Source organism: Fonsecaea pedrosoi, assembly GCF_000835455.1.
Source record: "Fonsecaea pedrosoi CBS 271.37 unplaced genomic scaffold supercont1.8, whole genome shotgun sequence".
Classification (NCBI taxonomy): domain Eukaryota; kingdom Fungi; phylum Ascomycota; class Eurotiomycetes; order Chaetothyriales; family Herpotrichiellaceae; genus Fonsecaea; species Fonsecaea pedrosoi.
In genome coordinates this window covers 1,949,135-1,976,328 of record NW_013550608.1, presented here as the reverse complement: position 1 = coordinate 1,976,328, position 27,194 = coordinate 1,949,135, and the positions used below count along the sequence as shown (strand labels likewise).

Genomic DNA, 27,194 nt, shown 5'->3' with positions numbered 1-27,194 from the left:
CCTCCTCTTACGGCATCAGTGATCGTCCTGTCACCAGCCCTGGACTTGCTAGCTGAGACATGTCCGTTGTCGCCAGTCGCCGGCCAGAACGTTCGAGGTCGCGATGATCATGTTCGATGGAGTTATTTTTGCCAAAGGGTCTGCAGATAGTCTGGTGGCGACGACGGCGAGCTGATTCGGATCTGGACATTGTCAATGTTGGCAAAGATTAAGACTTCCTAAAACGGGACCCCCTTACCACCATGACCCGACACCTGCTGCTTCGCCGCGCCACTGGAAAATTTACCCAGACCCCATCGTCGATCCAGACATGGGCTCGTGCCACGTTCCCAACTTTGCGTGTGCATGGCCTGTTACCATGATCGACAGGGCATCGATGTTGCCGATCTATAGGCTGGACCCTTCACGAGTAGCTCGTCCGAGGGGGATTGAGTTCAACAAGTACCGTTGATGACGGCGGGAATGATGTAGGTGGGCATTGCGCAGCGAGCAAATCTTGTCACCTGTGTACATCACGTGTCTTTGTAGCCGATGGAACAACTATATTCCGCTTTAGTCTGGAAAAACTCATCTTGTCTTCAATCCCCTAGAGATGATGTCATGCTTCTGGCTCAGCACCCGCCGGTACGACTCAGGTATGCGACACTGTACCACAAGCTCTACTTACAGCAGTACCTTGTATTCAGCATCCCCTCGCTCACCCTATCGCCTTTACTTGTAGGTACCTCCATCCTTGACTCTTTGCCATTTCCGCAGTACACTTCTCCGGGCGGTGCTCACGTGGCTCTACTGCTAAAAACAAAGATTCCTCTGACTTGAAGATCACATTTGTCTCTCACACACTCACTCACTCACTCAATCAGTCCACCGTCAGGCTCGCCGCTCGGGGCGATCAAGGCTGTTGAAAATGTCCAAGCTTATCTAGCGCCCCGGGCAGCCAATTGGCAATAATACAAGCTCATGATGATGGCGCTGTGACTGGACGGTCAATCCCGCTTTCTTTGCCCATTACTACTCTGACATTTTTTTCTGGCCACTAAGCAGGTGACAATGATTGGACCACTGCGGTCGTCGGCCATTGAGCATTGCAGTAGCAATCAGCCATGTCGCCTTGTGTTGCTTGTTTGGTGCTTGTCGTCATACCCGTCCTCACCTCCTATCACATCTCCATGTTACGGGAGATCGCCGTGATGGCGTCTTCGCCGCTTGACCTGTTATATACCCTAGCTATTTTTCTTTCTTCGATGAGTTTCACAGAAGCTCTGACGGAGAGATTGAAGTTACTCTTGAGGTCTATCCTCGGAAGTCAACATGTCCGTCGCCAACGCAGGGATTATTGCCGCTGCCACCGCACCAGAGGCAGAAGATCCAAAGAAGGACGCTGAACTCAATAGCCCCGACGATCTCGATGAAGACCGGCCGGTCGCTCCAGATCAGTTTGACCCGAAGTATCAGACTTCGAAGTGGGAGCGCTGGGCCTATTAGTGAGTTCCTTCCACATCATACAAGGCTTTTCGATTGGCCATGATGCTGTCAATGGATTGATGGTTAACACATACCGCCAGTTGCTACTATATCGGCAATAATGGATTGACCCTCTTCAATTTTGCACCGACGTCATTTCAAGACCTGCTCTACGAGGCCGCTGGTGACAGCGAACGACTGCAATTTCTGGGCGCCTACCGTACTATCAACAGCATCGTCTTACTTGCAAACGGCATATCTTTTGCCATTCAAGTAGTCTTATTTCTGCTGATTGGCAGTCTTGCTGACTATGGGAAATGGCGACCCTATGTCCTACTGTTCTGGTCGATTGTTTCCTTCGCGATAGGCTTTGGCTGGCTAGGAATACACACGCAAGACAAATGGCCGGCTGCAACGGGTATGTACATGACGGGGCTTATTTCCTATCAGATGTGCATCACCTTCTGGACAGCGGGTAAGCAACAAGACCAAATTCATACCCTTGTGGACGGTGCTAATGAGATGTTGTCAAGCTTTTCCGGGGTTGGCACGGAACACGCCTGAGATGAGGGAGAAGGCGGTACAATATGAGAACCGAGAGATTAGTAGAGACGACTATGACTTTGCCGACATGATGGAGCGCAATCGCATATACAACGTCGCATTTATCATGCAGAGCGCTGGGGAAATCGTCATTCTTGCCGTGCTAGGTGAGTGTCCATTCGGACGGCGGGTGTCAGCTTTGTGTGAATTTCGTCTTTTCACAATGAAGGCTTGGAGTTTGCGACCTGCCGAGAAACCGATGTTGGTGAACGACGCTAATATTTTGTTTGTGGTAGTTGGAATATTGTTCGCTTTGAACGTCAACGCAAGTGCTGCAAACAATCTATGGGGCCTATCGGTTCTCATTGCGTATGCGACTGGTGTCTGGATCGTGCTTGCGGTGCCCTGGTTCATCCTGGAGAAGAGACGACCTGGTCAGAAACTTCCCCCTGGAATGAACATCATCAGTGTTGGCTTTTGGAACATTTGGCGGGCCTTAGTCCAGATCTGGGAGCTGAAGCAGAGCTTGCTGTACCTTGTCGGTGAGTGCCTATGTCGTCTTCCACCGGTGAGAATTGTCAAACTCATGCACAGATTATTAGGCTACTTCCTGCTCGGCGATTCTTTGAACACAACAGTCACGGTTATTGCGACTCTGCAAAACTCAGTCGTCTCGTACAATACGTTGACACTGACATACCTGCTCATTGTGGGAATAGCGGCTCAAGGTGCCGGGATTCTTGCTTATTGGCTCATCCAAAAGCGCTTCGGACTCAGCACCAAAACAATGTTTGACGCAGTCATGATTGGTATTTTGCTCCTTGACGGTTGGGGGATGATCGGAATATGGTCTCAATCATTCGGGTTCCACCACGAATGGGAATTCTGGGTATATCAAGCCTTCTACGGCCTGTTTGTGTGCCAGTGGTATGCATACTCGCAGACAATGATCAGCGAGGTCACTCCCCGCGGCAAAGGTAAAGCTTTTCGTTTCGTTTGTGGACATGTCTTTCAGCATGTCCGGGTTCGCTTATCGTCGGAGTGAGCTAACATGTGCTTATCCCAGAATTTTTGTTCTTCAGTCTCTACTCTATCATGGGGAAGACAAGCGCGTTTATCGGCCCAATCGTCAGTAGCGCCATCATCGACGCGGATCCCAAGGGAAATAACAGCTTGCCCTTTTATTTCCTGTTTGGGCTCAGCGGGTTGAGTTTTCTGTTGTTGTTCTTCTTTGTGGACCTGAAGAAGAGCAGAAGGGAGCAAGAGAGGTTTTTGCAGAGGGAGGAAGCCGCCAAGCAACGACGCGCAAGTATCATCAGTCAGGGGAGACCGATTGACGACGAGGGGAGCCTTGATAGCGACAGAAAAGCCCCGAAGAGCGACCAACTTAAGTCTTGAACTTGACCCTCTGGGGGCAATGTGTACCCAGCATGCGAGGGAAAGAGATATGCACCTCTGGAACAGACGCGGATGAAAAGAGGATTATGGAAAGATTGCTGATGGTGTCCTCAGTGATCTAGCAGCAGTTCCGCTCGTGACGAATGAGCGGATTCTTTGCCAGCTCAAAAATGGATGACTCGGTGGCCTACAAGCCTGTCATACGAGTATATTCGCGACATGAGCCTGCATTTGGCCTTGTGTCGCACCTCCTGACAGGCATCCCTCTTCGATATCCCTGGAACAGGCGCCCTCTACGCGGATGATATCAAAGAGCGAAGGCTTGGCCGTGCATTTGTCAAAGGGCACCCAGGCCCTTTGGTGCATCACGCTTCCCTTTCGTCTTAAACTAACCTTGAACCTGCAGAATCACACGAACTCTCCTCAACTACTGCACTTCAGCCACCATAAGCCCAGGGCTGAGACATGAAGGTGAGGACGTCTTGGTGGGAAAAGTTCTGCTGTGACAGGGCGGCATCGATACCACGCTGGCGGCGCCCTTGGACGCGACGACTAACCCGAAATGGAAAGTCCTTCCTCTCAAGGTAACGACACGTGACCTGACCATTTGTAGCGAAGATTTCGTGCTATACAAGGGTAATCAGTAAAAGGTTCGTGTTTGTCCGAGGCGCAGCTCAGTCGTGTTGTGTTCACTATTACGACCAAACCTTGTTGCTGCAGCGTTTTGCTCGTGGCCTCCTTCCGCAACGTGTCATGTTGAACGAGCACGAGGAATAGCATCGACAAGCCGGCACGTACGGGGTTCCGGGTCAATGCACCAGGTAATATGCTTTCCCTCTTTTGTGGCAAATAATAATCTTGTCTGCCTACATTCGTACGTCGAGTTGGTTGTTGAGATAGAGTGACTCGACCATCTGACCTATTTTCCGCGGGGCACCAGGGGGCTGTATTTGTAGAAGTAAGCAATGATATCAAATTGTGCCTCGTATTCTCTCGGCTCTCGTGTTTCGTACTGGTCACTCGTACTGCTTATTCGGCCGGAAGTTGTGCACATCCGGGGCAATGTTGCGAGAAGACCAAGGGCAAAAGCCAAGGACTCGGGGGACTTTATGCTTGTACTGGTCATGATAATAATAATTGGGACGGCCGTGACGCGGACGTAGATGTAGACGGGCCCGAATTCCATCGTTTAAAGTCCGCATCTTCTTTTTGCTTCCGGGATGCGTAGGTCATCCGCAAACAGAGAAGAAATGCCAAAGCGGACCAAGACTTTGCCGGATAATCAAATACTTGTACCTCATGCTTGTTGGTAGGGTGAGACAAGATATAGGATGTGGGATGTGGGATGTGAGGTGAGATGTTGTTCGCACATCTGACCCGTGGAATCGGTAAGAGGTTACAACAATCGCGGGGAGTTGTAGAAGCCCGAGGAGACTTGCGCACCTCGTTGGGGGAAAGGAAAGGCGTAGGGCGTGTGCATGGATTCAAAGGTGACGGAGGAGCGAGAGCGTGCATACTCATAGGTAGCAACGGCGCCCGTCATCCAAGGGTTAAGAGTCATCGGTCCGGCAATAAGCCTCCCATAAGCCCTTACGCTCCCTATAAGTCCATGCCTAGAGAACCAAAGGGCTGCCCCCTGCCGCCCCTGTAAGGTGTAAACCTTCGGCCGAAGACGAGCCTTTGTCTGTCTATGTTTGTAATCTCCGTCCACTCTTCGGCCTCAAGCCCGGCTCCATGGTTGGATGCAGTTCCTCCGTGTCCCATGCCAATGCTAATGCCAAAGGTCCCAAGGCACCAAGGCATCCCACGATTTGCTCTAAACGGCATTTCGCATCCGACGGACCAATTCAATCCGCCTCGCCCAGTATTGCGCAACAAGGCAACAGCAACAACCAGCCAATCCTCTGCCCTGACAGTCTTGGGTTTCCGCTAGGCGTGAGTCAAACGTCGTTTCTGATTTGATTGATTTGATTATTTGTTCTCCCTTTCTCACTAAAGCGTGAACACTGCCGCCCACGTCCGCCTCGCCGCGCGTATCTACTCCCACTACCTCGTACTACTGAGAACTCCGACTCGGCTCTACGGGGTTTACTCAACCCTGCCTTAGCAATGCGTGCTCGTACTTACGGCCTCCCTGCTCCTTCGTATGCACCGCAACATCCCGGTGGAGAAATTTATGGTTCCCACGGCGATAATACCATGGCACCATCGGTCCCATTAGCCCATGTCCATGGGCTGTGTGACTCAGGCATCCGTGTTTTTTGATTGAAAACTATAACCTGCATCAGTAAGCCAATATCATTAATATACAGATGTGCTGTCCTCGTGTTCAATCTAGTCCACACTTCCTCTCCCAATTCAATTCCCATTTCCAAGGAAGAGAAACAGACACAGACACAACTCTACAAGTCTCCGCCAAACGTTTTCCCGACAATAACCCGTCGAGATTTCTACTACACAAAAATACTTTCATCCGAGTTTGAGCCCTTTCACATGTCCCTAGTGAGGCTCGAGCCGCCCGCCGCCCCATTGACAATCTTTTTGGGATACAACAACAAAAACCAGCAACTCCACCGCCTCGTCAGCCCGATTTTTTCTTCGCTGAAGTCTCCACCGGCGAAAAACCTCTCCATTCTTCGTACAACCACCCGGTAGACACAGTCATAATTATATTGAGCCGTCTACCCCGACTACACCGTAACAGTTCAAATCTAACCCACCTCACCTTTTGATACACAAACACATCACAAGATGCCTCTATCATTTCTGGAACCTCTCAGCAGACCGCCTTCGCGCGATCTCGCACCAACGCGACGTCTGTCGCGCGAAGAAACATATCATCTGGCCGACACCGCCCGGAGAAAGTCCTCGGATAGGCAAGTGCGCGAGGACCTCCGTCTCAAACTCAGCCATGACCACCTCCTCGAACTACTTCTCCAAGATATCGCCCGGACGGAGCGAGAGCGCCAGACATCACCCACAGACGACAAATATCTAATGCCCCAGGAAAGGAAACAACCCTCATCGTCATCGTCATCATCCTCAACATCAGAATCAGAGGCAGAGGCACAGAGGTCTTCAACCTCGGACCTGGAACTGGTGGACGAGTACGGGTTCCCGCTGGATCTGGAGGATGGGGAGGAAGACCTGGGGGGATTGACGTTGACGAGGACCAAGTCGCGAAGGCCCGTGAGATGAAGGCGACAGGCTATTGGATGAGGCTCAGCACTCTACACCTGTATCGCCCCCACCTCGCTGGCGCGATGTACGACCACCCTTGACGTTGACGACTTTTTTCCCTTTAGCGGTTTACGATACCCCAGCATAAGCGATGTTTTGCAGCAGCGGGAAGGCATTCGAGTCTTACCCATTGATTGAACTCCAAGCCACAACCCACGGCTTGTGAAGACTTCGATCGAAATATTGGATCTTCTGAGACGTCCCCCCTCTCAACAAATTGTTGACGGCGCGGACAATATTCCCTCGAGGACCAACACCAACATGACAGGACGAACAGACGGTCCTATGGAGTACTTACCTGACGGACTTCCAGAACTCGGACGAGAACCACTTCCTGGCAGCGATGGGAACAAGCGACCAGGCACAGGCTATTGGATGAGTCGTCAGCGCTCTACACCTGTGTCCCGCTTGATCCTGGCGACACCATGGAGAGGTCCTCCTCGAGCTTGTAATTCTGTCTCGAAGGCTCTTTTTGGCCAGTTCGTCCGATGAATATGAGGAGGAACAGAGAAAGGAAGTTACATTTACATTTACATAGTATTTCGTCGAATCAAGACGAATGAATGAATAAACATATGGATATCTACCAAATCTCGCTTCTCTCTTTTTCTCTTTATGATAGCTTCCGCCTCCTGTCCTGTCCACCGTCCTGCCCGCCCTCCGCCTTCTCTCTATCCCATCTATCCACCATCTCTCTCATACCTACCACATTTGCCACATAGAATACCATCGTCGTTCCTCACGACCACAAAAGCCACAAGCCTCGGTTGGGGCAAGTCTTCTAGGCCAGCCTCGTTCGATGGTTTCGGGGGGGGTTCGGTTATCCCTCCCCTCGGCCTTTTCCCTTCCAAGGCGGGCAGTGCGTGCACGGGTATATCAGCGCTCGCTCAACTCACTCACTCATTTTCAACTCATTTACTCATTCGCCTGTACCACTGACCGACTCCCTCCTTACATGCGTGCATCCGTGCATACTCTTCCCCCTTGTCCCCCTGCACCGAGTCCCGCGTCCCGGGTCTGGTTGGTGAGGGAAGAGGGAAAAGAGGCTTTAAGAGGGCTTGCATTTCCCTCTAAACGCCGTGATCCGGTATGGGGGTTTTTGACTCATCGTCACGACTATTTAGTGGCTCGTACGAGGGGGATCAATTGGCGCAGAGGGGAAGAAAATCCCAGATAAAAGCTAGTTGATGCCTTTGTGACGGATGGGGGTTGGCGGTGTGAAACCGAAGGGCCATGGCGGAAGGCCGATGGCGAGCATTCCGAATGCGGTAATCGTCCCACCCACTCGCTCGCCCCTCGTCCGTACCAATGCAGATGCACATCTCTGGATCTGTGTACAAGTACGAAGATTTCTCTTCCCCCAGTGGACCCGAACCAACCATGATTTTGTACGAATGAGCAGGAAATTCTATTTGTTTCTTGTTCCAGTAAATATCGCTTCCCTCGTTCTCTTCTCCGCGGGGTCTGACAGCGGAGTAGAGTACTTGTGCTGTAGGTCGTACGAGGTGCCAGTGCCAGACCTGCTGACTGATGACTATTTGATCGCCTCCTCGAAAGTATATCGTATGCAAGCCACCCGCCGAGTCCTACCGATAAACTTTTTCCCTTTCGCGCAAATTTCTCCACTGAATGACTTGTCGCTCTTCACTCGTCGAGAAAGGGCCCTCCTTCCGGGTGTCGGCACGGCGAGGCACACATGCCTCGGACCACTTCATTGGTCTTCTCAACAGATATTTTGGCGGTGTGGATGTTGGCGAAGGGAGTGCAATTCCATGTACTTGTACCTGAGAGTAGGATTTTGGGTGGAGTCTAATGTCGAAAAGCGCGAGTGAGGATGAACAGCGTGTCCGAATTTTTTGTTGCAGACCCATCTGGAAACTTCTGAATTCTAGGTCCAAAACTGGGAATTCTCTACCAACACCAAGGGTGAGGAGCCGACTGATGCGACCTCTCCCAAAGAGGATGGAAAGATTGGCGTCTACGAGAACTCGGTTGTCTGTAGCTGGGGCCAAGGAGACAAGTCCGATTCGATGGGCACTGGTCGCTTGATCCCTTATCCACAGGGCACCGACATCCGTGATGGATGGTTTACCGTCCCAGAGTCAATGCCGTCTTTCCGCCGACCTTTTCTCGTACAAGTTAGTACAGCCAGAGGTGAGAAACACCTCGGCTCAATGTCACCGGACCGTCGAGCCTGGTATGCGCATCTTGGAAATCCCATGGCAAGCAATTCCATAAGGCAACATGGTCTGGACCATGCTTCACGTGATCGGCCACGACAGCGACCGGTAGAAGCCCAGAAGGCTGAGGAAGCCCACAGCACCAAGTGGTTTCTGGAACAAGGAAGGAGTTCTTTCCGTGCTAATTCCACTGGCTGATTGCATGTGTGCAAAGACTTGTAGCCAGCTGCAACCTTCCTGGGAACTCGGTACCTACCAATTAAATACTGAGTTCCAGTCAAAAAGTTCGTGATTCTGTTTCGAGTAAGGATACGCCTACCACGCACGCGGAGGAGTAAGGGATGTGGTGTTATGTTTCCTTTCAGTTCTTAGCTTCTCAACACTGCTTACTGTCTGTCCTGTGTAATCCATTTGGATGTCAAGTCGACCTGAGGAACCCAACAATGAAGTCTTGGGCCGCATGAGGAGCTCCTGGCTGCAAATCGGTTCTGTTCTCGGGAGTTCGTGACAGCCAGTGAGGCGTTGACGCATCGAAGGTAGACATCTCATCGACAGCGCAGCGGTATATAACCCGCCTCTTTTGCTCAGACAGCCCAAGTTGCTTCAAGCATCCGGATCTGTAGAGAATGCAGGAGGAGCCCGACGACGGATCACACTGTAAGGCATAAGATCGGTGGGGAGGTCGGGTTGGAAGCAGACAAAGAGACACGGGCTCCCCAAGATTGTGGATCGGTCCATGTGTGCGACATTGAAGGGCTAGCCATGTCCTCGTTTCACGTTTGGGCTCGACTCACTGCGTAGGCATACTCGGTACTCGTTTGGTTCTGACTTGCAGACGGAGATAGGATCTACGAGGTACTAAACGAGGATCTTCACGGCGATAAAATTGGATCCAGCTAGCCAAAGTGCCAAGCATGAACTGGCAAGTGGCTGACTCACTAGCTTCGGCAAACATTCTCTTTTTATGGGTAAACTAAGGCTCTTCATCGGCCGATGATCCGCGTCGCTGATCCTCAATGCAACCTGACATGTTCCAAGGATGTCCAATCCGTCCCTCGAGACAAGAGTGGACGCAGATCCCTCTGGATAGTCACTCAAGCGCCTGCATTATATGATAGCTGGTCATGTACACGTATGCTTTGTGTTTCTTGCCTTCATGTTGCACAGGTTATGACCTAGTCGATTCTGTTTCAAGTAGGCCTGCTACTCGTGGCCGTCCTTCAGCGCAAAGACGTTCACAATGCCTTTCATCCGCGTGTACCAGGAGTCGGACAAGGACGCCATGATTCGTATTGTTCGTCTACTATTTCTAGCATACTATGGTTATATCTGACTGGTGTCTAGTTCCGTGACACTGCCGCTCCCGAGCTGCGCGATGCAGGCGATCCAGTTCTGCATTATGCTTCCTTCCTGTGGTGTCGACCCTATCTCATGCTAGAACCCGAAACCTGCTTTGTTCTCGATGATGGTAATGGCGTCGCAGTAGGGTATCTGCTCGGAGTCCCTGACACTGCCTCGTTTGTGCAAAAGTACGAGGAAACATATATTCCCCACATGCAGTCGCAGGGATTAGAAAAGCCGGGCCCCGACGAGCCAACTGGCTGGAACGAAAATCTACCAAACGCATTAAGAGAGATCATGTTTAACCCTCGTACGATGCTGCACGCACAATATCCTCAGCTAATGGAACAATGGCCGGCGCATATGCACATCGATATACTGACCCCGTTTCAAAAGCAAGGCTGGGGTCGACGGTTGATTGAGCAGTTTTGTGGTGCGGCCAAAGAGCGAAGTGTAAAAGGGCTTCATCTGCTCATGGCAGCAGCGAATGAAGACGCTGGGAGATTCTATCCTCGCGTAGGGTTTTCTCGGTTCCCGTATGTGATTGACAATGGTGTCAGTGGCGAGGAAGGCAGAGATTCTGGTACCATCTGGTTCGTGAAGTCGCTATGAGGGAGCCCCGGCTCTCAACACCATCATACTCACGTCAGCAACCATCCACTATGTATCCTCACACAACGCCGTAGAAATGGACCATGGAGAGTCTCCGACGTGGAATCTCGACTATTATCTAATCCTGCATTACGGCAGCACCAGCGTATTTACGACGTACCGAGTACAATCATCCAGCCAAGGATTACTCCAAGCTGCAGTTGACCCTCAATATGGCAACTCGGAGATATCTGGGGCAATCCTCTCCTCACTTGTGTGATGCTAGTATGCGACAATGATAAGCGCTAACCAACACAGTGGGGATCCCCGACGCCTAACACATCTCAGAAGTACCGAGTACTGTGACGGATGTACGGAGTTGGAATATGGATGCGACACCCCCTTTTACAAATGAAACCAGGCCCGTGGGCGAGTATGCTTTTCGTGGATCTCAGGACGGCTGCCGAACAATCGGATTGATACGTGGTATCGCTAGGGGGAAGTGGATGATCATCCTCTGGAATCCAATGTCAGAGCCTCGCGTGAGCCTCGTTCTCAGGCGGCCGCATCCTTGCGGACCTAGCATTTGATCCATGTGAGGACGTGGCCGCATTTACTTCCTGGAGAGTATCTCAGTCAGCGCATTCAGATTATGCTTTATGCTGATCTGCCTGTAAGCTCCCAGAGGTATAGGATGCTCAGTATTTATACCACAATCGACCGCCAACAATTTCCCACGCGTCTAGTCTCTTGCTGACACAAACTTTGCGACATCAGCCAAGTCAACACCGACCAGTGTGCTCGTTCCCACCCCAGTTCGGTACATTAAATTTGACCCAGCTATACCGAGGCACCCCGCATCCTTGATTCCTAGCGAGCAAGTTCAAATATCAAATAACAAATAGCACACACCGCCTTGAGGAAAATCATTATACCTCCAACCGACAGCCATGGTCTTCCTTGCATCCGGGCCTGCCCCCAAAATCACAAACAAAGACATCTGCTCGTGGATCTTCGATGAGCCCACATACGATGTCAACAAACCAGTAAGTATAGACCGTCACGAGGAAAGCAGCTTCGCTCCAGAACCCCTTTGCTGACGAGAGGAACTATCAGATCTTTATTGATGCAAACAACACAAGTCGCTCCATCTCCAACCTGCAAGCACGCAAGATCATTCGTCAGTTGATTTGCGGTCTGCACAAGGCTGGTGTGAAAAGGGGCGACTGTGTCCTCGTCCACTCGTTCAATGACATTTACTATCCGATACTCTTTCTCGCCATCGTCGGCGCGGGTGCCGTGTTTGCTGGCTCGAATCCCGGTTACACACCTCTCGAGTTGCGGCATCATGTCAACATCACCCAGGCAACTTTCCTCGTTAGTGAACCGGAACTGCTTGAACCTCTGATGCGAGCAGCCAAGGATACAGGGATCTCCCAGTCGCAGGTCCGTGTTTTCAACACACAGTCCAACCAGACTGTTCCGCAAGGGTTTACGAGCTGGACGGACTTGATGCAGCACGGTGAAGAGGACTGGGTGCGCTTCGACGACTTTGACACCTGTGCAAACACGACGGCGGCTCGACTGACCAGCTCTGGGACAACGGGATTGCCCAAAGCTACCATAACCACGCACCGGAACTTGATCGCTCAACATGAGTTGTGCTACGGCCCCACGATGTACAACAAATCATATGAGCCCGTCAACCTGTATGCGACCCCCATGTTCCACGCCGCCATCGCGCCCCGATGTCACACGACGACGTTGAAGCTCGGAGAGCGGGCGTACGTCATGCGGCGGTTCGAGTTGGAGTCATACCTCGCCAACATCGACAAGTTCAAGGTCACAGAATTCTACGTAGTGTCGGCCATGGCGGTCGCCATTGCCATGTCCCCGCTCATCAAGAAGTACTCGATAAAGTCGATCCGCCACGGCCTGGCCGGCGCGGCGCCCCTGAGCAAGGAGACCCAGGCAGCGATCAGGCCGTACTTGGGCGAAGGTGCTCCGTTCGCGCAGGTCTGGGGCATGACAGAGACGACGTGCATCCTCACACAGTTCCCGTGGCCCGAGGACGACGACACGGGGTCGGTTGGCCGGGTTATCCCAGGCATGGACCTGAAGTTGATCGACGACGAGGGGAAGGACATCACGGGCTACGACGTCGTCGGAGAGATGTGCGCGCGCGGCCCCACCGTGATCAAGGGCTACTTCAACAACCCGCAGGCCAACAAGGAGTCGTTTGACGCCGACGGTTTCTACCACACAGGCGACATGATGTACTGCGACAGCAAGACCAAGCTGTGGTACATTGTGGACCGGAAGAAGGAGCTGATCAAGGTGCGCGGGTTCCAGGTGGCGCCACCCGAGATCGAGGGTGTCCTACTCACCCACCCGGACATTGTCGACGCCGCCGTCATCGGCATCCCCGCGGCCTCGGAACTCGACGGCGAAGCTCCTCGCGCCTATATCGTGCGCAGACCCGGCGTCGCCCCCGCCAACCTGACCGAGCAGCACGTCTACGACTGGGTCGCCGAGCGCCTGGCCAAGTACAAGCGACTGGACGGCGGGGTGCGGTTCACGGACGTGATCCCCAAGAACGCGAGCGGCAAGATCCTGAAGCGCATCCTGAGGGAGGAGGCCAAGAAGGAGAAGGCCACGCCGAGATTGTAGGCGGGGAGCTTACCTGGGGAAGGAACATCCGCCTTATGTGCATCATGGATTGTATATACTAATAAGCCTTTATGTTCGTATGTGTGTGTCACAGCTGATAGAAATGCCTGATTTTGAGGGGTCCCAAAAAGCGAGACGATGCTGGTGCTGGTGGATACGAAGCCCTAGAGGCTGATTCGGGATCAAGAAGTAAGAATAGAATGGGTATTCTTTCCCATGTTCTTTAGTGGCCTTTGAACTGAAAGGAGAGAGGTTTGTGAGTGAGAGTGAGCCGTCCATCCATCATCTATCATCCCTCCCTCCCTCCCTCCAACCATCCAACCATCCAACCATCCATCCACACACAGATATAGTTCTCCATGCCCACAGCCCACAATCCACCGCATCCCGCGCCGGACAGGGTCCTCCGAAACCCACTGTTACAGGCAGAACCACAGGACCACGAGGCCACTAACGCCCCAAGGTTTGCGATCCCTAGTAGGGCCCACGACCTAGGATCTGTGATATATGATCGATGCCGAATCAACCGCCCGCTGGCGTTACGGGAGTCACAAGGGTCCAAAAATACAAGTATGCAGTATGCAGTACCACAGTACCTACCTAGGTATTCCCGCATTCCGCTCCGCGCGCGTCATGACGACAGACGAGACGAGACGGACATGTCATGTCGTGTCGTGTCGTGTCGACCAATCCGCTCGTCGCAGACCGTTTTAGTTCACCGCGCAGGGCGCGTTCCTTTACCCACGATCCACGGTCCAGGATATCAGGGCTGGGCGGGGACACGTCGGGATACGCGGTGCTATTACCACAACTGTCACTATACCTATATCTATACCTATACCCCTTGGCTATTCTCGAGGTGCGAATGTCTCAGATGCCTGGATGGCCTGGATGGCCTGAATACTTTGCATACAAGACGTTGACCTGCCTGCCTGAAAGGGATGTCAGTGTCAGATGGTTTTGATGGGTCGTGGTGAGTATCTGAGAGGGGGTTTGCTTGGATGGTAGACAGAATTCCGGCTCATTGTTGGAAACCCGTACGGTAGACCGCATGGATAGGATCCCGGGGGTGCTGTAAGAATAGTGGTATAACGTATAGATAGATAGGTAGGTATTACAAGACAAGAAAACAAGACACAAGTCCCTTTTTCCAGTGAACCAACCCGTCGCTTTGGCTAATACAAGCACAAGAAAATTCCAAGACCACCCCTCCCTTCCATCCCGTGAGGTAGGCCTGTGTATAGCATCCTCCTTAGAAACAATATAACCCTCCCCCACGTTCGTTCAGTCGTTGTAGCGTTAATTCGTTCCTCCTCTTCCTACTCGTCCTTAGTGCGGGCAGCAGTCCATTTCTTCCTTCGGCCGATCAGTGATTGAATGCTCCAACGTGGACATGACTCTCAATCGATGGCTTCAAGCTTCAAGACGGTTGAGGGGAAGCTCGGGTGTAGCTTATCGGTTTCAACAGATCCCACAGCTGTCCCGGACCACCGTGTTGTTGCGGTGAGTTGCCGCCCTCTTGGAATCTTATACAGTTTCCGTGACCTTCGTGTCACGAGTGCAAGGCCGAATTTGCGCCCGACAAGAAGCGGCAGTCGCAGAAGCTTTGGCGCAGGACCTCGTTTCTCAACGCGACGACCTCGTCGTGCAGGGCTGAGACGAGCGAGGTCTGTATCTGCATTTTCTCTTCCTCCTTGCGGCACCGCTGTTGGAGGTGCTCGATAAACACCTTTTGACGGTTGCGGCATTTTGTTGCGGCTTTGCGATTCAGCTCCAGCTCGCGCGCGTGCTTTTCCGAGCGAGGGGCGATGCGGCCAGTCGTGCTCTTCTTCCGTCGCGCCGGGGTATTTCTAGGCCGGTAAGAGTCGTCGTTTAGGTCGATTGTGGCCAGGGACATCCGTCGGAGGAGCTGTTGGTGGCTCAGTGACATGGATCCAGCGGGCGAGTCTATGGAACTGGTTCGTCCCAGTTGCGAAGTTTGACTCGCTGGCGAAGTCGAACCCTCGAGACCACGGGGATGAAGGTCATGGGGTTGGACAAACTCGGGCGCAGGTCTCTGTGTAACCAGCCCGGGGGAAGTAGTATCTGTCGGCTGGATGAAGAGGTCATGTTCGCTGAAAACTGGCGACTGGTGGCTGTAACTGTCGTTGTAGGGGGCACCAGAGGATAATGGAAACTGCCAAATGTTGGCGTCATCCGCTAAGACAGGCGAGGTGGTGAAATCGGTGTTCAAAGTCATCGTATCACGTCTGATGTCGATGCTGCCTGAACAAGATTGATATAACCCTTCATGTGTGTGACCACGAATGGTTTCTGAGCTTTCTTGTATACCTTGTCCTGCCTCAATGGGTGGGGGTGGTCAATGGGATATGATGTAGATGTCCATTGCGACTTTCGTCACCGTCCCATACAGGCTTCCTTCTCTCACATGGCATGGGGGCCGGATCAATGACCCGGAGGGGGATGTAGTCCTAGGGATGGGATCGAATCTATGACCTGATACAGCAGGAAGTTTTCTCCGGCAGGGCTGTGTGATAGACGGCGACCACTCCACGGTTTGGGATGCCCAGGGAGGGGGTGGTAGGTGGTGTGGCATAGTTAATAATGGAGAAGTAGAGGGGTGAGAGCCATGGGAAACCCCAACCGAAAGCGTAGGAAGTAGCATTTCCGTTGCGTATGGCAGAGTCCGTCAAAGACTAGGGCCGGAAAAAGCAGCCACGATCGACAGCGTCCGTTCGGGGAGGAAGCTCCCAACATTCTTCCCCTCGCACTCTCAAAAGCTGATCTTACCTGGAAGAGGCAAAGCTCTACGAGGTGAGCTAGGGACACCTCTGTTATGTACTGAGTTGGCGGCATAACAATGGTACAAGGAATCTCATGGGACTGCTGTCTCTCAATGGAGCGCAGCAGAACCGGAAATGCAGCTCGTTTCTTTCTCCTTCAAAGTCCTGAGGCTCGATATGGTCGACATAGCTCCTCGCGATGACGACCAATCAGTGGAGACTGCCATGATTTGATATCTCCAAAGTTCTGTCACGTCTCCCATACGTGTTTTCAATGCACAAAGACACATGTAAGATATTTTTCAACATGGACAACATGGGATTGGAAATGGGGCAAAGGCGGAAAACCCCGCAGTTGCCCCACCATAGAACAAATTCCATTTTCCCCGACGCCAAGGTGCATAATCATTGGCCAGTGTCCATGCACGGTATCCATCCCGCCACTCAGTTCAGACCAACAGCGCAAAGGAGCGGAACATCCTGAACGAGCATCTCGTCGGATTGCCTTGGTCGGAACAGGCAAGTACTGGAGAGATCTGAGGACTAGACAACCCAGATCCTGCCAGGGTATCTGACATGTCTTCGAACAATGGAGTTCCACGGCTATTACGGCTTACCTGGTCTGTTCCTTCTAAGAGTCAGTATCAAAAGTCTTACCAAGGACCACTTTACGTCACCCCGCGCCAGAGCATTTAAACTTCAGTGGCTCAAGTGGCGACCCTCCACGAACCTATGAGGACCAGGCCTGTAGTCACCGTTCAAAAAAGGCCAGATGCGGAAGTTGTGCTGATAGCACCATCATTACTCCGAGGCACCATCCTAGTCGAAACGTGCCTGCCTGTGGCTGCGGACCAACCAAATGCGCCCGGCGTTGAAATTTTGCAGCGTATCTCTGGGCAGAATTGCCCAACGCGCGAAAACGCGTCATGGTTGTCCGAAATCTTGGTTCTCCCATTGCGCTAGCCCACACGATTAGCTGGGGACTTGTTTGTACAATATAAGGCCCGAACCTGCTGCGCCCACAGACGTTTGGGGGGTTCTCGAGCATGGGGCTTTAGTCTTGCATAACAACAACAAGAGAATCCACGTCTTAAAAAAAAAACCACAAAACCATGAAGACCCTGAAACCGGCGTCGAAGGAGGGTGGCAACACGAGGACGACGTCCAAATCGGAGAGAAAGACTCCTCGAGGCAGGACTTCTCGAGCGTAAGTCTTTTTTCTCATCAGTGTTTTACACTACAGTACACTGCTCCTTTTGATAATCTGGAACTTCGGAAAAAAAAAAGGATGCTGATTCGAGTGCAGATGTGATCGATGCCGAGTCAAGAAGGCAAAGGTCAGTCCATTCCCGCCTCCAAATTTGTGTGTATTGCCTTGGACTACCTCACTAACCCTATAACAGTGTGACGGGGACCAAGCGTGCAAACTCTGCCGAGCCACCGACAGCCCGTGTGTATACTCTGCCAGACGGCGAGAGGCGAGAAACTAGTAAGAGAGCCAATCCGCGTTCACATGTCGAGCCATTTTGGGGGGCAGTGGTGGCTGATAAGTCCTCAAAGTTACTTCCAGATGCGAGAAGTCACCGATGCGGCCCTGCAACGACTATATTGGGCCTGTCGCAGAAGGACCGGCTTTCCGGGAGACATTCCCGACGAGTCGAAAGGAGGAGGGGTCTCGACGACCGACATCCTGCAGGGACTAGGCCTGTTGCCCCCCAACCTCGACGAGCCAAACTTTTTAAGCGAGCCCGAACAGTCGACGACACGGCTGTTCAGTAACAAAACGCCGATGGTGATGGTGCAGACGCAAGCCCAAACCACGAACACAAACACTCGCGACGCCGTCGAGGAAGTCGACAAGCACTCCGCCACATCGATCGCATCTACGTCCAGCAGCTCGCCATCGTCGACGGGACCGGGGATGACGACGACGACGAGGACCGCGCAAGAGATGGACAAGAAGACCCAGTTTGAATTGGCCTCGTCGCTGTCTCCCACGGGCAGATACGCATGCTTGACAAAACGGGCGCCGTCCCACGCCGCCCACGACCACCAGCCCTTCTTCCAGGAGCAGTTCATGGAACCGCGCCTGGAAGTCGACGCCTTTGTCGACATGGGTCTCTGTACCTCTCCGTCACCACAACCGCCACCGTCCCACCTTTACGGCCAGCAATTGTCGTCATCATCCACCGACGTGCCGGGCATGCCCGCTTTGCCGCATATCCCGTACGGACACCCTCACCACCCGTCGCACGACCTCGTGTTTGATAACTATCTGCCCCCGTGGTCCGGGTCTATAGTTGCGGCGCAGCAGTCGGCTGCGACTGGATGATTGGCGATTTGTTCCTCCATCTGCCCCCTTTTGTTGTTGTTTTCGAGATGGGTTTTGTCTGCAAGCCTCAAACTGGGTGGCTACTCTACTCGCACTACTCGTGCTGGGTCATTATGATGCTATGGGGACTAGGACACTGTGGGACGGTCTGTTACCAGCTCGTCTAAAAGTTCTAATTGAGGAAAAAGGTTGGGAGGCCATGGGCTATATTCTATCTCTTGGATTAAAGAGCTACGATTTCGTTCCCTGGGAGGATGTTCTCTTGTCGTGCGAACAGCATGCAGAAAAGTTGCCCCGTACCATCCATTGATTGGTTATAACGAGTGAAAAATGGAATGAAATCAAGTTGTGTGTCTATATCTAAAGCCAATAATCCGTAATAGCTCAAGTGAGTCGAGAAGCGACAACTACTACTCCAGTAGAACACTGCAACTCCCTGGGATCAACGACCTCGCCATTGCCTCCTTTGTCCGCAAACTCGCTCCCGCCACGGACAAGGGTTCGCTGGGAAAGGTATGCAAGTTTCGGCTTTTGGGTTTTGCCTTTTGCGAGTCTCAGACAAGGGTCTTATCAAAATGTCTGAAAGACCTCCCCTCATTTCCAGCGGGTCGGCAACCTGAGTTTTCCAGGGTCACCAGGAAGGTTGTGGGAATGTGGTGCAGATTCACACATGCCTACGACGCAATCTTCCATGCCTAATACGGAGCCAAAGCAAGCGAAGAAGCTCCTGTCGCATGGGGAAAGACAAAAAGTCCTTGGCATATGGCTAGGCTTGAGGAGATGCATCTCTTGGACAAACTTTGTTGGATCGGAGATGCCGGTCCAGCCTGAACCCTGCGGGGGAAGTGATGGTCAGATGGTCGCCACCTCGTATTATTGGGAGCAATCAATGCATCTGCATGGACTTTTGAAACATCTTCGCTTATGCAGCCTAGCGAGACCAACGCAGCTCACTTTGGAAAGTAAGACTTCTGGTGGCCACACTAGACGGAGTCTTTGAGCTTGCAAATGACAAATTCCATCCTGTGGACGGATCGTGCGAGGTTGTAAGGCGGAGTCGCGGCATACATGCATGCATGCATACACACCAACAGACCCTACGTAAAGACCGAGGCGATTTCTGTCCATCTGCCGTTCAACAATGTGAGATATCAGTGCACCTGGTCACTGGGAGCCGATGGTCGAGGTAAAGCACCTGTGAGGTCGGAAAAGACAACCGGTGGCGTTACTAATCCAAGATAGTACTTGTAGTATCCGGAAAATCCTTGACCCACCAAAGTTCCTCGACATCTCTTGCATCTGAGGAAATCGGACCCTGTTTCGTCGGTGGGATAAGTTATCCGCCCTCTGGTTACACGTGACCATTCCATGGTACTGTTGTGCAGATTCGGCTCTGGAGACTTATATGATTTTCAGCAAGATCTGCGCCTATCGCCTGCGCGTATATGTGGCAGAGCGGGAGAAGGCTGAATTCGCTGGTGGGTTTTTGACGATCCTTGCTCCGGCAATATTGTATTTTCCGATGCCCACCAAGAACAAAATGTCCATTCAAATCATATGCAGGTGTCTCTGACGTGGTGTTTGGAGACGTCGGTATAGTGTATGGCCCCACAGGTACAAAGAATCGATATCTATTCAGACAAACGATCCTGCTCGATGTTTTCGGTCGTCCCTGCTCCTGACATGTGCTTCTTTCATTCTCCTCGATCGTAGATATGCGCCTTTGAACCTAGAACCGATATAACAGGAAGTTACGATGCTACCACCTTTTCGGGGCAGAAAGCGATGTCCGAGAAAACGAGGCACTTGCTTGTTCGAGCTTTTTCTGTCTTTCGCGCGCCACTATCCCCGTCCGGTCCGTCACTGGCGTCGCACTTGCAATCTGGTCAAAGTCGTCGTAGTCTTCCTCGGCAGAACCTGATTCTGCGTCGGAATCAACCAACTGCTGGGACTGTTCTGTCGACGGATGAGCCGTGGCACCGTTATCACTGATTTCCTCGTGATTCGACTGCTGGATCTTCTTTTTGGGTGGTTCCGAGGGGAAGCTCTCGGTAAACGGTTTAGAGGCAAGGATCTTGCGGCGGATCTCAGCCATCTCAGCCTCTTCGTCATCGTCTTCCTCATCAGGGGGCAGCCCCAGTGATACACCTTGCTGTAGGCCGACATTCTCATCATCTGCGTCAGGATCGGTGTCTTCATCTTCTTCAGCATCTTCATCGTCGGAGTCGTATACCTCTCTCCTATTCATGTTCCCACCAGCCCAGACATCTTCCCCGCCAGCAGCATCTTTGTTGAGACGACTGTCAGCGTACTCTTTTTCCAGCTTCGCAAGCCACTTTTCTTCGGCCTTCTTGATCTCCTCTTCATTCTGACACGCGGCGTACCGCTTGAAGAGCTGGGAGTTGATCTCAAGAAACGGTTTACCATAGGGGAAGTGCTGCAAGATGATCTCTGCCCAGTCCTCATGCCCGCAAATGCAAAAGCACGCGGCGAGGGCTTCGACGCAGTTCAGTCTCCACGGCCTTCCATAATTGACTGGGTTGGCAGCGACGAGATAGGGCAGAAGCCGTTCGCATTTCCCTCCGATCCGCGAAAACGGGATTTCCTGTATCCTGACCCACGAGCACTCGACTACTGCGGCGCCGTGCTGTTCGAGTAAATCTCGATCTGCCGGTGACAAGATCTGCTTTGCATTGGGGCTGGATATTTGGTCAACATGACGAGATGGTAGAAGGGGAAGAAGTCCTTTGCTCACGAGATGACTACACCAGGAAACTTTTGACCCACAGCTAGCTCGCGCATCATGCCAAAGTGCATCAGCCTCTTTCCACTGCAGCGCTTTGCGTCACAATGCCCAAAGTCCCAGCACGCTGCCTTGAAAGGTGGGCGTTCAGGCACAGCGTCGCTATCACCCTCGCCACCTTGTGCCGAGCGAGGGGTATGTCGCGACCTGGTAGAGTACTTTTTGGACTTGGATGAGGCGCCGTCCTTCTTGTGTCGCACCATGTTCGCGACTCTGCAGGCAAGACCTGATCTAGATCGAAGTCGGCACGTAATGGAGGGACGTGGAGTGTTTCGACGACGACGATGACTTCAGCGGACCGTTTTCTCATATTTTCGATAAGGGGTGCCAAGCCCCCACGCTTATCACCACGTGAGAAGCCGAAGTTGTTCCGGCGTCTCCAACCCGCCGCGCTCGATTTTCCCCAAGTTTTGTTTGAAATGTACTTTGTAAAGCCCAAACGCAGACATGGGTTTAACTGTTCTACCACCAGAGCCTGAGGAGGAAATTATACAGACGGACATCTATGGCGACGATGACGAGTCTAGCGACGCCTCAGAGCAGGAAGATGGCGGTCGACCGCTAAAGCGCCGCCGATTATCTTCTTCGTCTCGACAGATTGCCCTGCCAGGAGAGGTGATTACGGACGACACACAATGGATGAGGTAGGCTTGGAGGAAAACTTGAAGCGGATTTGAGAGTCAGTCTACTGACCCAGATATAGGGGACATGGCACCTTCATGCCCGAGCAGTCAACCACCATGATCGCGACCCTCGCAGGCCCATTGAAAAAGACAAACAAATTACTCTCAGTAGCCCCCCTCCGCGCAAGATATACGCCGGAAATCGGGGATCTGGTCGTCGGTCGCATAGTGGAAGTCCAAAAGAACCAGTGGAAAGTGGACGTGGCGGCGCCGTTACTGGCTCAATTGCCCTTGTCATCCATCAACCTGCCTGGTGGGGTGTTGAGGCGACGCACAACCGCAGATGAACTCCAGATGCGAAACTACTTCCAGGAGGGGGACTTGGTGGTTGCAGAAGTCCAGCAGCTGAGGAGTAGTGATGGGACAGCAAATCTACACACCCGAAGTCTGAAATATGGCAAGCTGCGAAACGGAATGTTCCTCGCCGTGACCGGGACTGGCGGTGGGGGCGGCGTGGTCCGGAGTCGAAGACAGGTCTTCACGATCAACAGCGGTGCCCAAGGTGGCGGGGACGTCAACGTCATCCTCGGGGTGAACGGCTACATCTGGCTGAGCAAGCACATGGAACAGGCCGAAGACCAGGGCAGGATGAGCGGCGGCGTGAGCATCTCGAATCTCGACGACGTGGTCAGCAGTGCCATCTACTCGAGCCAGAATGACGACATTGGCGAAGGCACCCGCCGAGAAATCGCACGCATCTCCGAGTGCATCAAGATCCTGGCGGAGGACGGTGTCAGGGTCGACGAGGACAACGTGCTCAAGGCGTACGAAGCGGCCGTCGACGCCGAAATGAACGTCATGACAGACCAGGAAGGCGTCGCCACCAGTTTCAGCGACGACGTCAGGAGGAGGATTCTCGACGCGGCTCTTCATTGATTTTTCCGAGCTCGAGAGCGACGAGTGATCTCACATATCCGTTAAAGGACGTTTGAGAGCCCGAAACACTAGTGAAACGAGAGCACCATGTGCATGTTGGTTACATTCCCGGTCTCTTCTCTTCTGTGCTGTTCTTCCGCACCGTGTCCGCAATCTCCAATCCCCTGGTCCTGAGCTCGCCCCCTCTATTCTTCCTCCTCTGGAGCTAGATATTCGAAGCGTGCAAAAGAAGTCTAATTGACTGCCTACTCTTACTCTCTGCAATGCTCAAAGCTACGCGTATCCTCCCTGTCTCTCCTCCCTCCCTCTCTCTATATCTGTCTGTTAGTCTGTTAAGGGCTGGTGATAGCTATGCTATGCCATACCATGCCATGGGTTAAATGCTACTGCTACTGCTAATGCATACCCGTCGCCATAGGGAAGAGACGTGTAGACAAGTAGATACATAAACAGCCGCAGTCTCGGGAGTGTTGGGAGACCCCCGGGAGGAGGAAATACTCCGCGCACACACGTCCTGTAGACAAGCAAGATATACACATGTAGTAGGTCAAGTAGATACCTACATAACTCGTACGTAGCTATAGGTATTGAGAAAGTATGAACCGATACCTACCTACCTAGTCCATCAACTCCATCGTGACTTTTAAAAGTGTGGTTGTCGTCAGTGTCTATCCGAGTACCCACCCGGAAAAAAATACAAAGTAGTCCATTTGATCGTAGTTTCATACCATCCGCTCCATCAAGCTCCAGGTACCCAAGCACCCAGGAATCCGGCCAGGTTTGGAATCACCCAAACCGGACCCGCTCGCATTTCCACATGGCGCTCGCATTTACGGTATGAGATACACCATCGCCCCCAAGAGCCCTGGCTTCGATATCCGACATGACGTCCCTGATCTAATCTTCCCAGGGATTCTCTTCCACATCGACCTCCTTCCGTGTCGTCTTGCTGATCTCAATGTGTTCTCCCTTCCCAAGCTCTTTGGCAGCTTCACGATCTTCTTCGATCAACTCGATTGCTAAAAGGACATCTCCTGCGGCGGCCCCTGCATAGATATTCAAGCGGGCGAGCTCATTCGGGTCATCTTCACCGAAGCCCATAGCTTTCAGCACTTTGACACAGTCGTCGACGCTTTTGCTTGAGAAAGGCGCTGGAGGAGAGACCCCCGAGCGACCGCGAGGACGAGTGAATGGAGGTGGACAAGGAGAAAGAATCGATGAAGAGCGAGGGATGGAACTGCTGTTTGATGTCGGTGGGAAGAGCACGGCAGCCGGAGGAGGGGCAGGTAGTGTCGGGGGTGACGGGATGGAGAACCCGTCGGCTTTGGGTGGTCCGCCCCTAATAATTTCTGGTCGAGAAGCCTGAGGCAGCTGTGCTTGTGAGGGTGGTGATCCGCTGGTGAGCGAATACATGTGCGGGCCAGAACTTGGCAGCGTCCCATTGAAAGGCCGTGGTGGCCTCGGAGCCGAGACAACAGGTGGTCTTGTCGCAGGGGGGACCGGACGACTGAATGTAGAGGTCGGCTGGAATCGAGAGGTTGGCCAATCAGAGAAGGGGTTCAGCAAGGGATAATAGGGCAAGCTGGAAGTCGCGGTTGTGCTGCGATTGTTCTTCAGATAGTTCTCCCATGAGCTCAACCGCGGGTTCTGGTACGGAGCAGCATCACGTGGCTTGTAACGATCAGTATGATGAAGGGTCTGACTCCGTTGTGGTGCGAAGCCGGGCATTGCTGGGTTGACTCTAGTATTCAGAAAGCCCACCTTGGATGCAGACAGGTCTGGCTGTGATCGTTGGGGACGTGGTTGCAGGACGGGAATGTGTGCGAGAGGATCAAATGGTCCATTGAGTCTCGCCGCAGGATTGGTGCCACTGACTGTCTGAGATTTTCGTGGAAAGATCGATCCTCGAGAATATATCATGTCATCGGGACTGCCAGCCCGTTGTGAAAGACCACCACTAAATGGGCCTCGACTTTCCTGTTGTAGCCACCAAGGAAGGTCTTTGGACACCGTACTGTCATCGGCTGTGGTGGCAGACTCTTTATTCTTTTGCTCTTCACGCTTTGGCTCAGGCTGTTGCTCGAGCTTTGGCTCAGGCCAGGCACCAGGCAGTGGAACAGTAGGCCACTTAGGGGCACCCTGTACGCCAGGAGCCTTTTTTCTCTCTCCTAGATCTGCTAGTAGGGAACGGACATGCTCGTCTTCATCTTCAACTGTGGGCTTTTTGTAGACATCGGTCTTCTTGCGAGCCGGCTGGACCGGGGGCCAAGTCGGAGAAACCAAGTGGCTGAATCTTTGCTTCGAGCTGGGAGCGGGTTGAAGGTTCGCAGGGGATTTCTCTTCCAATTGTTCAATACTAGGATAGCGAGCAAAAACTGACTTAAGGCTCGAGCTAGGTTGATAATGGCTAGACGATGCAGGCGTGCTTTGCAAACCGCTCACACTGACGGATTTTCGAAGCGACGATAATGGTGGATATCGGGTCAGAAAATCGGACTCGGATGGTGGGGAGTCAAGAATGGAGTTGTCTGTGGGAGGAGCAGGATCTGCAGTCCTGTAACGAGCTGACAAGGGTGGAAACAGAAATTTCGGTTTGGAAGGGAGACTGAGCTGAGGGGGCTGTTGGATGTTGGTCGAACGTTCAGATAAAGGCAGGCTTGATGTCTGAACCTCTGAAGATGAGCGCTGAATGCTGAGGCCATTAGGCACCACATGCTCCTTCACCATCTGAAGAGGTTCTGAGGGTGTTGGCTCGACGAAGCTGACTTTTCTTTCAGGCGTCTCAGCACGAGGCTCCCGCTTGTCTTCCTCCCCGGTTTCTTCGGTGGCACTGAAGAGGCAGGAGGGTTGCTGGGGGTTTGAGTCAGTGTTGGCTCCAATAGGAACGTCGACCCCATTGCTTCTGTTCTTTTGTAATTCCTCGTCCACAAGTGTGGCCAAAAGATCAAGGCCGAATTCCCCGGCCTCTTTCAGAATTTTCTTGAACCCGGACAAAACATTCTCTACAGGGGTCGTGTCGGCCTCTGCAGTTGTTTCTGCAAGCTTTCGTAGTCCGTCTGCTGTGGACTCGAGAAAGTCGGCTAGAGGGCCCAGGTGAGATTCAAGACGGGTGAAGGCACTGACAGGGGCCTTATCCTTCTGCATCGGTGTATCCCCTTCACCAGAGATAACCGGGTGTGCTGCTGAATGGCGATGACTTGCCCCCTCATTGACCGTGGCAGTGTCCGTGGGCTGCGCTGATTGAGGTGGTCCAGGAGAACTTTTGTTAACCCTTTCCGGGTCGAACATGTTTTCATAATGAAGAGGGAACATGGAGTTGGACTCTGGTGAAGATGCTCTATGGAGAAGGGAAACTCTTGTACTTGAATGTGATGACGACGATGACGCTCGAGGTCGCAGTTTCCGACTGGTATGTGCTTCATGTTCTCTCCACACTGCCACACTCCCAGTCGTATGCTGGATGTCAAAGATATGCACGAGCGTGTTTTCCTTGGCTTCTCTTGCAGCTTTCGCAGGGGCCTTGCCTAGAATGAGGGAGGGGGTAGGAGAGACCGAAGGAGGTATCGGCTCTTCTAGGCGTTGTTGCAGCTCAAAGGAACTTCCGACAGTGATGAGCTCACCATCGTCGAGGTCGATGTAGGACAGGACGGCATCAGGTTCACTATGAATAGTGCTGTCGTACTGGGAAGCGGTAATCTGAACGATACCTGGTGGTGATTTGGGGCCGTTGAGGTCGCGGATGCCAAAGGCCGGGAGATCGAGATGAGCCATGACGAAGCGAGAAGGCTAAGTTGGGTGGCTATCTCTGAAATAGTAGAAAGGACATAGGACGATGGGATACTTGGTAGGTTAGTGAGAGAGCAGAATAGAGGGGACAGAGAAGTGAGCGTGAAGAACAAGGCTGATGGTCTGAGGTCCAGGCAGCGACCAAAACCAAGTTGCACGGACAAGAGAGAGAGTTGATACCCCGCACTGGACTTGCATATTTAAGTACGGGTAGCGCTAACTCGGTCACGCGGATCCGCCAATGACGATTGTTCCTTCCACCATTCGGACTTGGTCTGATTGGGTACCAGCCATGACCCGCATGCATAAGAAGGAGCCTTCCATCTCGACCAACGGGACAATCAGATTGGCTTCAGCCTACAGAGGTTCCTTCAGACGTTTGTTTGGGAGTGTCACAAGGGAACAACATGCATGGAGGGGCAGAAATTATATTTCTCAAGTTGTGGTCATCATTGCCATGCCACTGTCTGTATATTGCCCCTCATTCGGTACCACGGCATAAGC

At 52.6% G+C, this 27,194-nt stretch overlaps 9 protein-coding genes across 9 annotated transcripts; 6 read left to right on the top strand and 3 right to left on the bottom strand.

Annotated features, from left to right (window-relative positions):
* Positions 1 to 1,311: 1,311 nt before the first annotated feature.
* On the top strand, positions 1,312 to 3,405 carry Z517_12031 (uncharacterized protein; the record flags this gene model as incomplete). The annotated part of the gene is made up of 6 exons (XM_013423611.1): positions 1,312 to 1,484; positions 1,566 to 1,939; positions 1,998 to 2,174; positions 2,304 to 2,549; positions 2,610 to 2,984; positions 3,074 to 3,405. The coding sequence occupies 6 exons, from the start codon at positions 1,312 to 1,314 to the stop codon at positions 3,403 to 3,405; spliced, it is 1,677 nt and encodes a 558-aa protein (XP_013279065.1).
* Positions 3,406 to 6,156: 2,751 nt separating this feature from the next.
* On the top strand, positions 6,157 to 6,603 carry Z517_12030 (uncharacterized protein; the record flags this gene model as incomplete). Its single annotated transcript, XM_013423610.1, has 1 exon — positions 6,157 to 6,603. One exon carries the CDS (start codon positions 6,157 to 6,159, stop codon positions 6,601 to 6,603), a length of 447 nt encoding a protein of 148 aa, XP_013279064.1.
* Positions 6,604 to 10,065: 3,462 nt separating this feature from the next.
* Z517_12029 (uncharacterized protein) lies at positions 10,066 to 10,778 on the top strand (the record flags this gene model as incomplete). Its single annotated transcript, XM_013423609.1, has 2 exons — positions 10,066 to 10,119; positions 10,170 to 10,778. 2 exons carry the CDS (start codon positions 10,066 to 10,068, stop codon positions 10,776 to 10,778), a joined length of 663 nt encoding a protein of 220 aa, XP_013279063.1.
* A 929-nt stretch (positions 10,779 to 11,707) lies between these two features.
* On the top strand, positions 11,708 to 13,427 carry Z517_12028 (uncharacterized protein; the record flags this gene model as incomplete). Its single annotated transcript, XM_013423608.1, has 2 exons — positions 11,708 to 11,803; positions 11,874 to 13,427. The coding sequence occupies 2 exons, from the start codon at positions 11,708 to 11,710 to the stop codon at positions 13,425 to 13,427; spliced, it is 1,650 nt and encodes a 549-aa protein (XP_013279062.1).
* Positions 13,428 to 14,979: 1,552 nt separating this feature from the next.
* Positions 14,980 to 15,666, bottom strand: Z517_12027 (uncharacterized protein; the record flags this gene model as incomplete). Its single annotated transcript, XM_013423607.1, has 1 exon — positions 14,980 to 15,666. The coding sequence occupies one exon, from the start codon at positions 15,664 to 15,666 to the stop codon at positions 14,980 to 14,982; it is 687 nt and encodes a 228-aa protein (XP_013279061.1).
* A 1,656-nt stretch (positions 15,667 to 17,322) lies between these two features.
* Z517_12026 (uncharacterized protein) lies at positions 17,323 to 18,542 on the top strand (the record flags this gene model as incomplete). The annotated part of the gene is made up of 4 exons (XM_013423606.1): positions 17,323 to 17,417; positions 17,517 to 17,547; positions 17,614 to 17,699; positions 17,771 to 18,542. The coding sequence occupies 4 exons, from the start codon at positions 17,323 to 17,325 to the stop codon at positions 18,540 to 18,542; spliced, it is 984 nt and encodes a 327-aa protein (XP_013279060.1).
* Positions 18,543 to 20,301: 1,759 nt separating this feature from the next.
* Positions 20,302 to 21,548, bottom strand: Z517_12025 (uncharacterized protein; the record flags this gene model as incomplete). The annotated part of the gene is made up of 2 exons (XM_013423605.1): positions 20,302 to 21,241; positions 21,298 to 21,548. The coding sequence occupies 2 exons, from the start codon at positions 21,546 to 21,548 to the stop codon at positions 20,302 to 20,304; spliced, it is 1,191 nt and encodes a 396-aa protein (XP_013279059.1).
* Positions 21,549 to 21,792: 244 nt separating this feature from the next.
* On the top strand, positions 21,793 to 22,904 carry Z517_12024 (uncharacterized protein; the record flags this gene model as incomplete). The annotated part of the gene is made up of 2 exons (XM_013423604.1): positions 21,793 to 21,989; positions 22,049 to 22,904. 2 exons carry the CDS (start codon positions 21,793 to 21,795, stop codon positions 22,902 to 22,904), a joined length of 1,053 nt encoding a protein of 350 aa, XP_013279058.1.
* An 897-nt stretch (positions 22,905 to 23,801) lies between these two features.
* On the bottom strand, positions 23,802 to 26,675 carry Z517_12023 (uncharacterized protein; the record flags this gene model as incomplete). The annotated part of the gene is made up of 1 exon (XM_013423603.1): positions 23,802 to 26,675. One exon carries the CDS (start codon positions 26,673 to 26,675, stop codon positions 23,802 to 23,804), a length of 2,874 nt encoding a protein of 957 aa, XP_013279057.1.
* Positions 26,676 to 27,194: the final 519 nt, after the last annotated feature.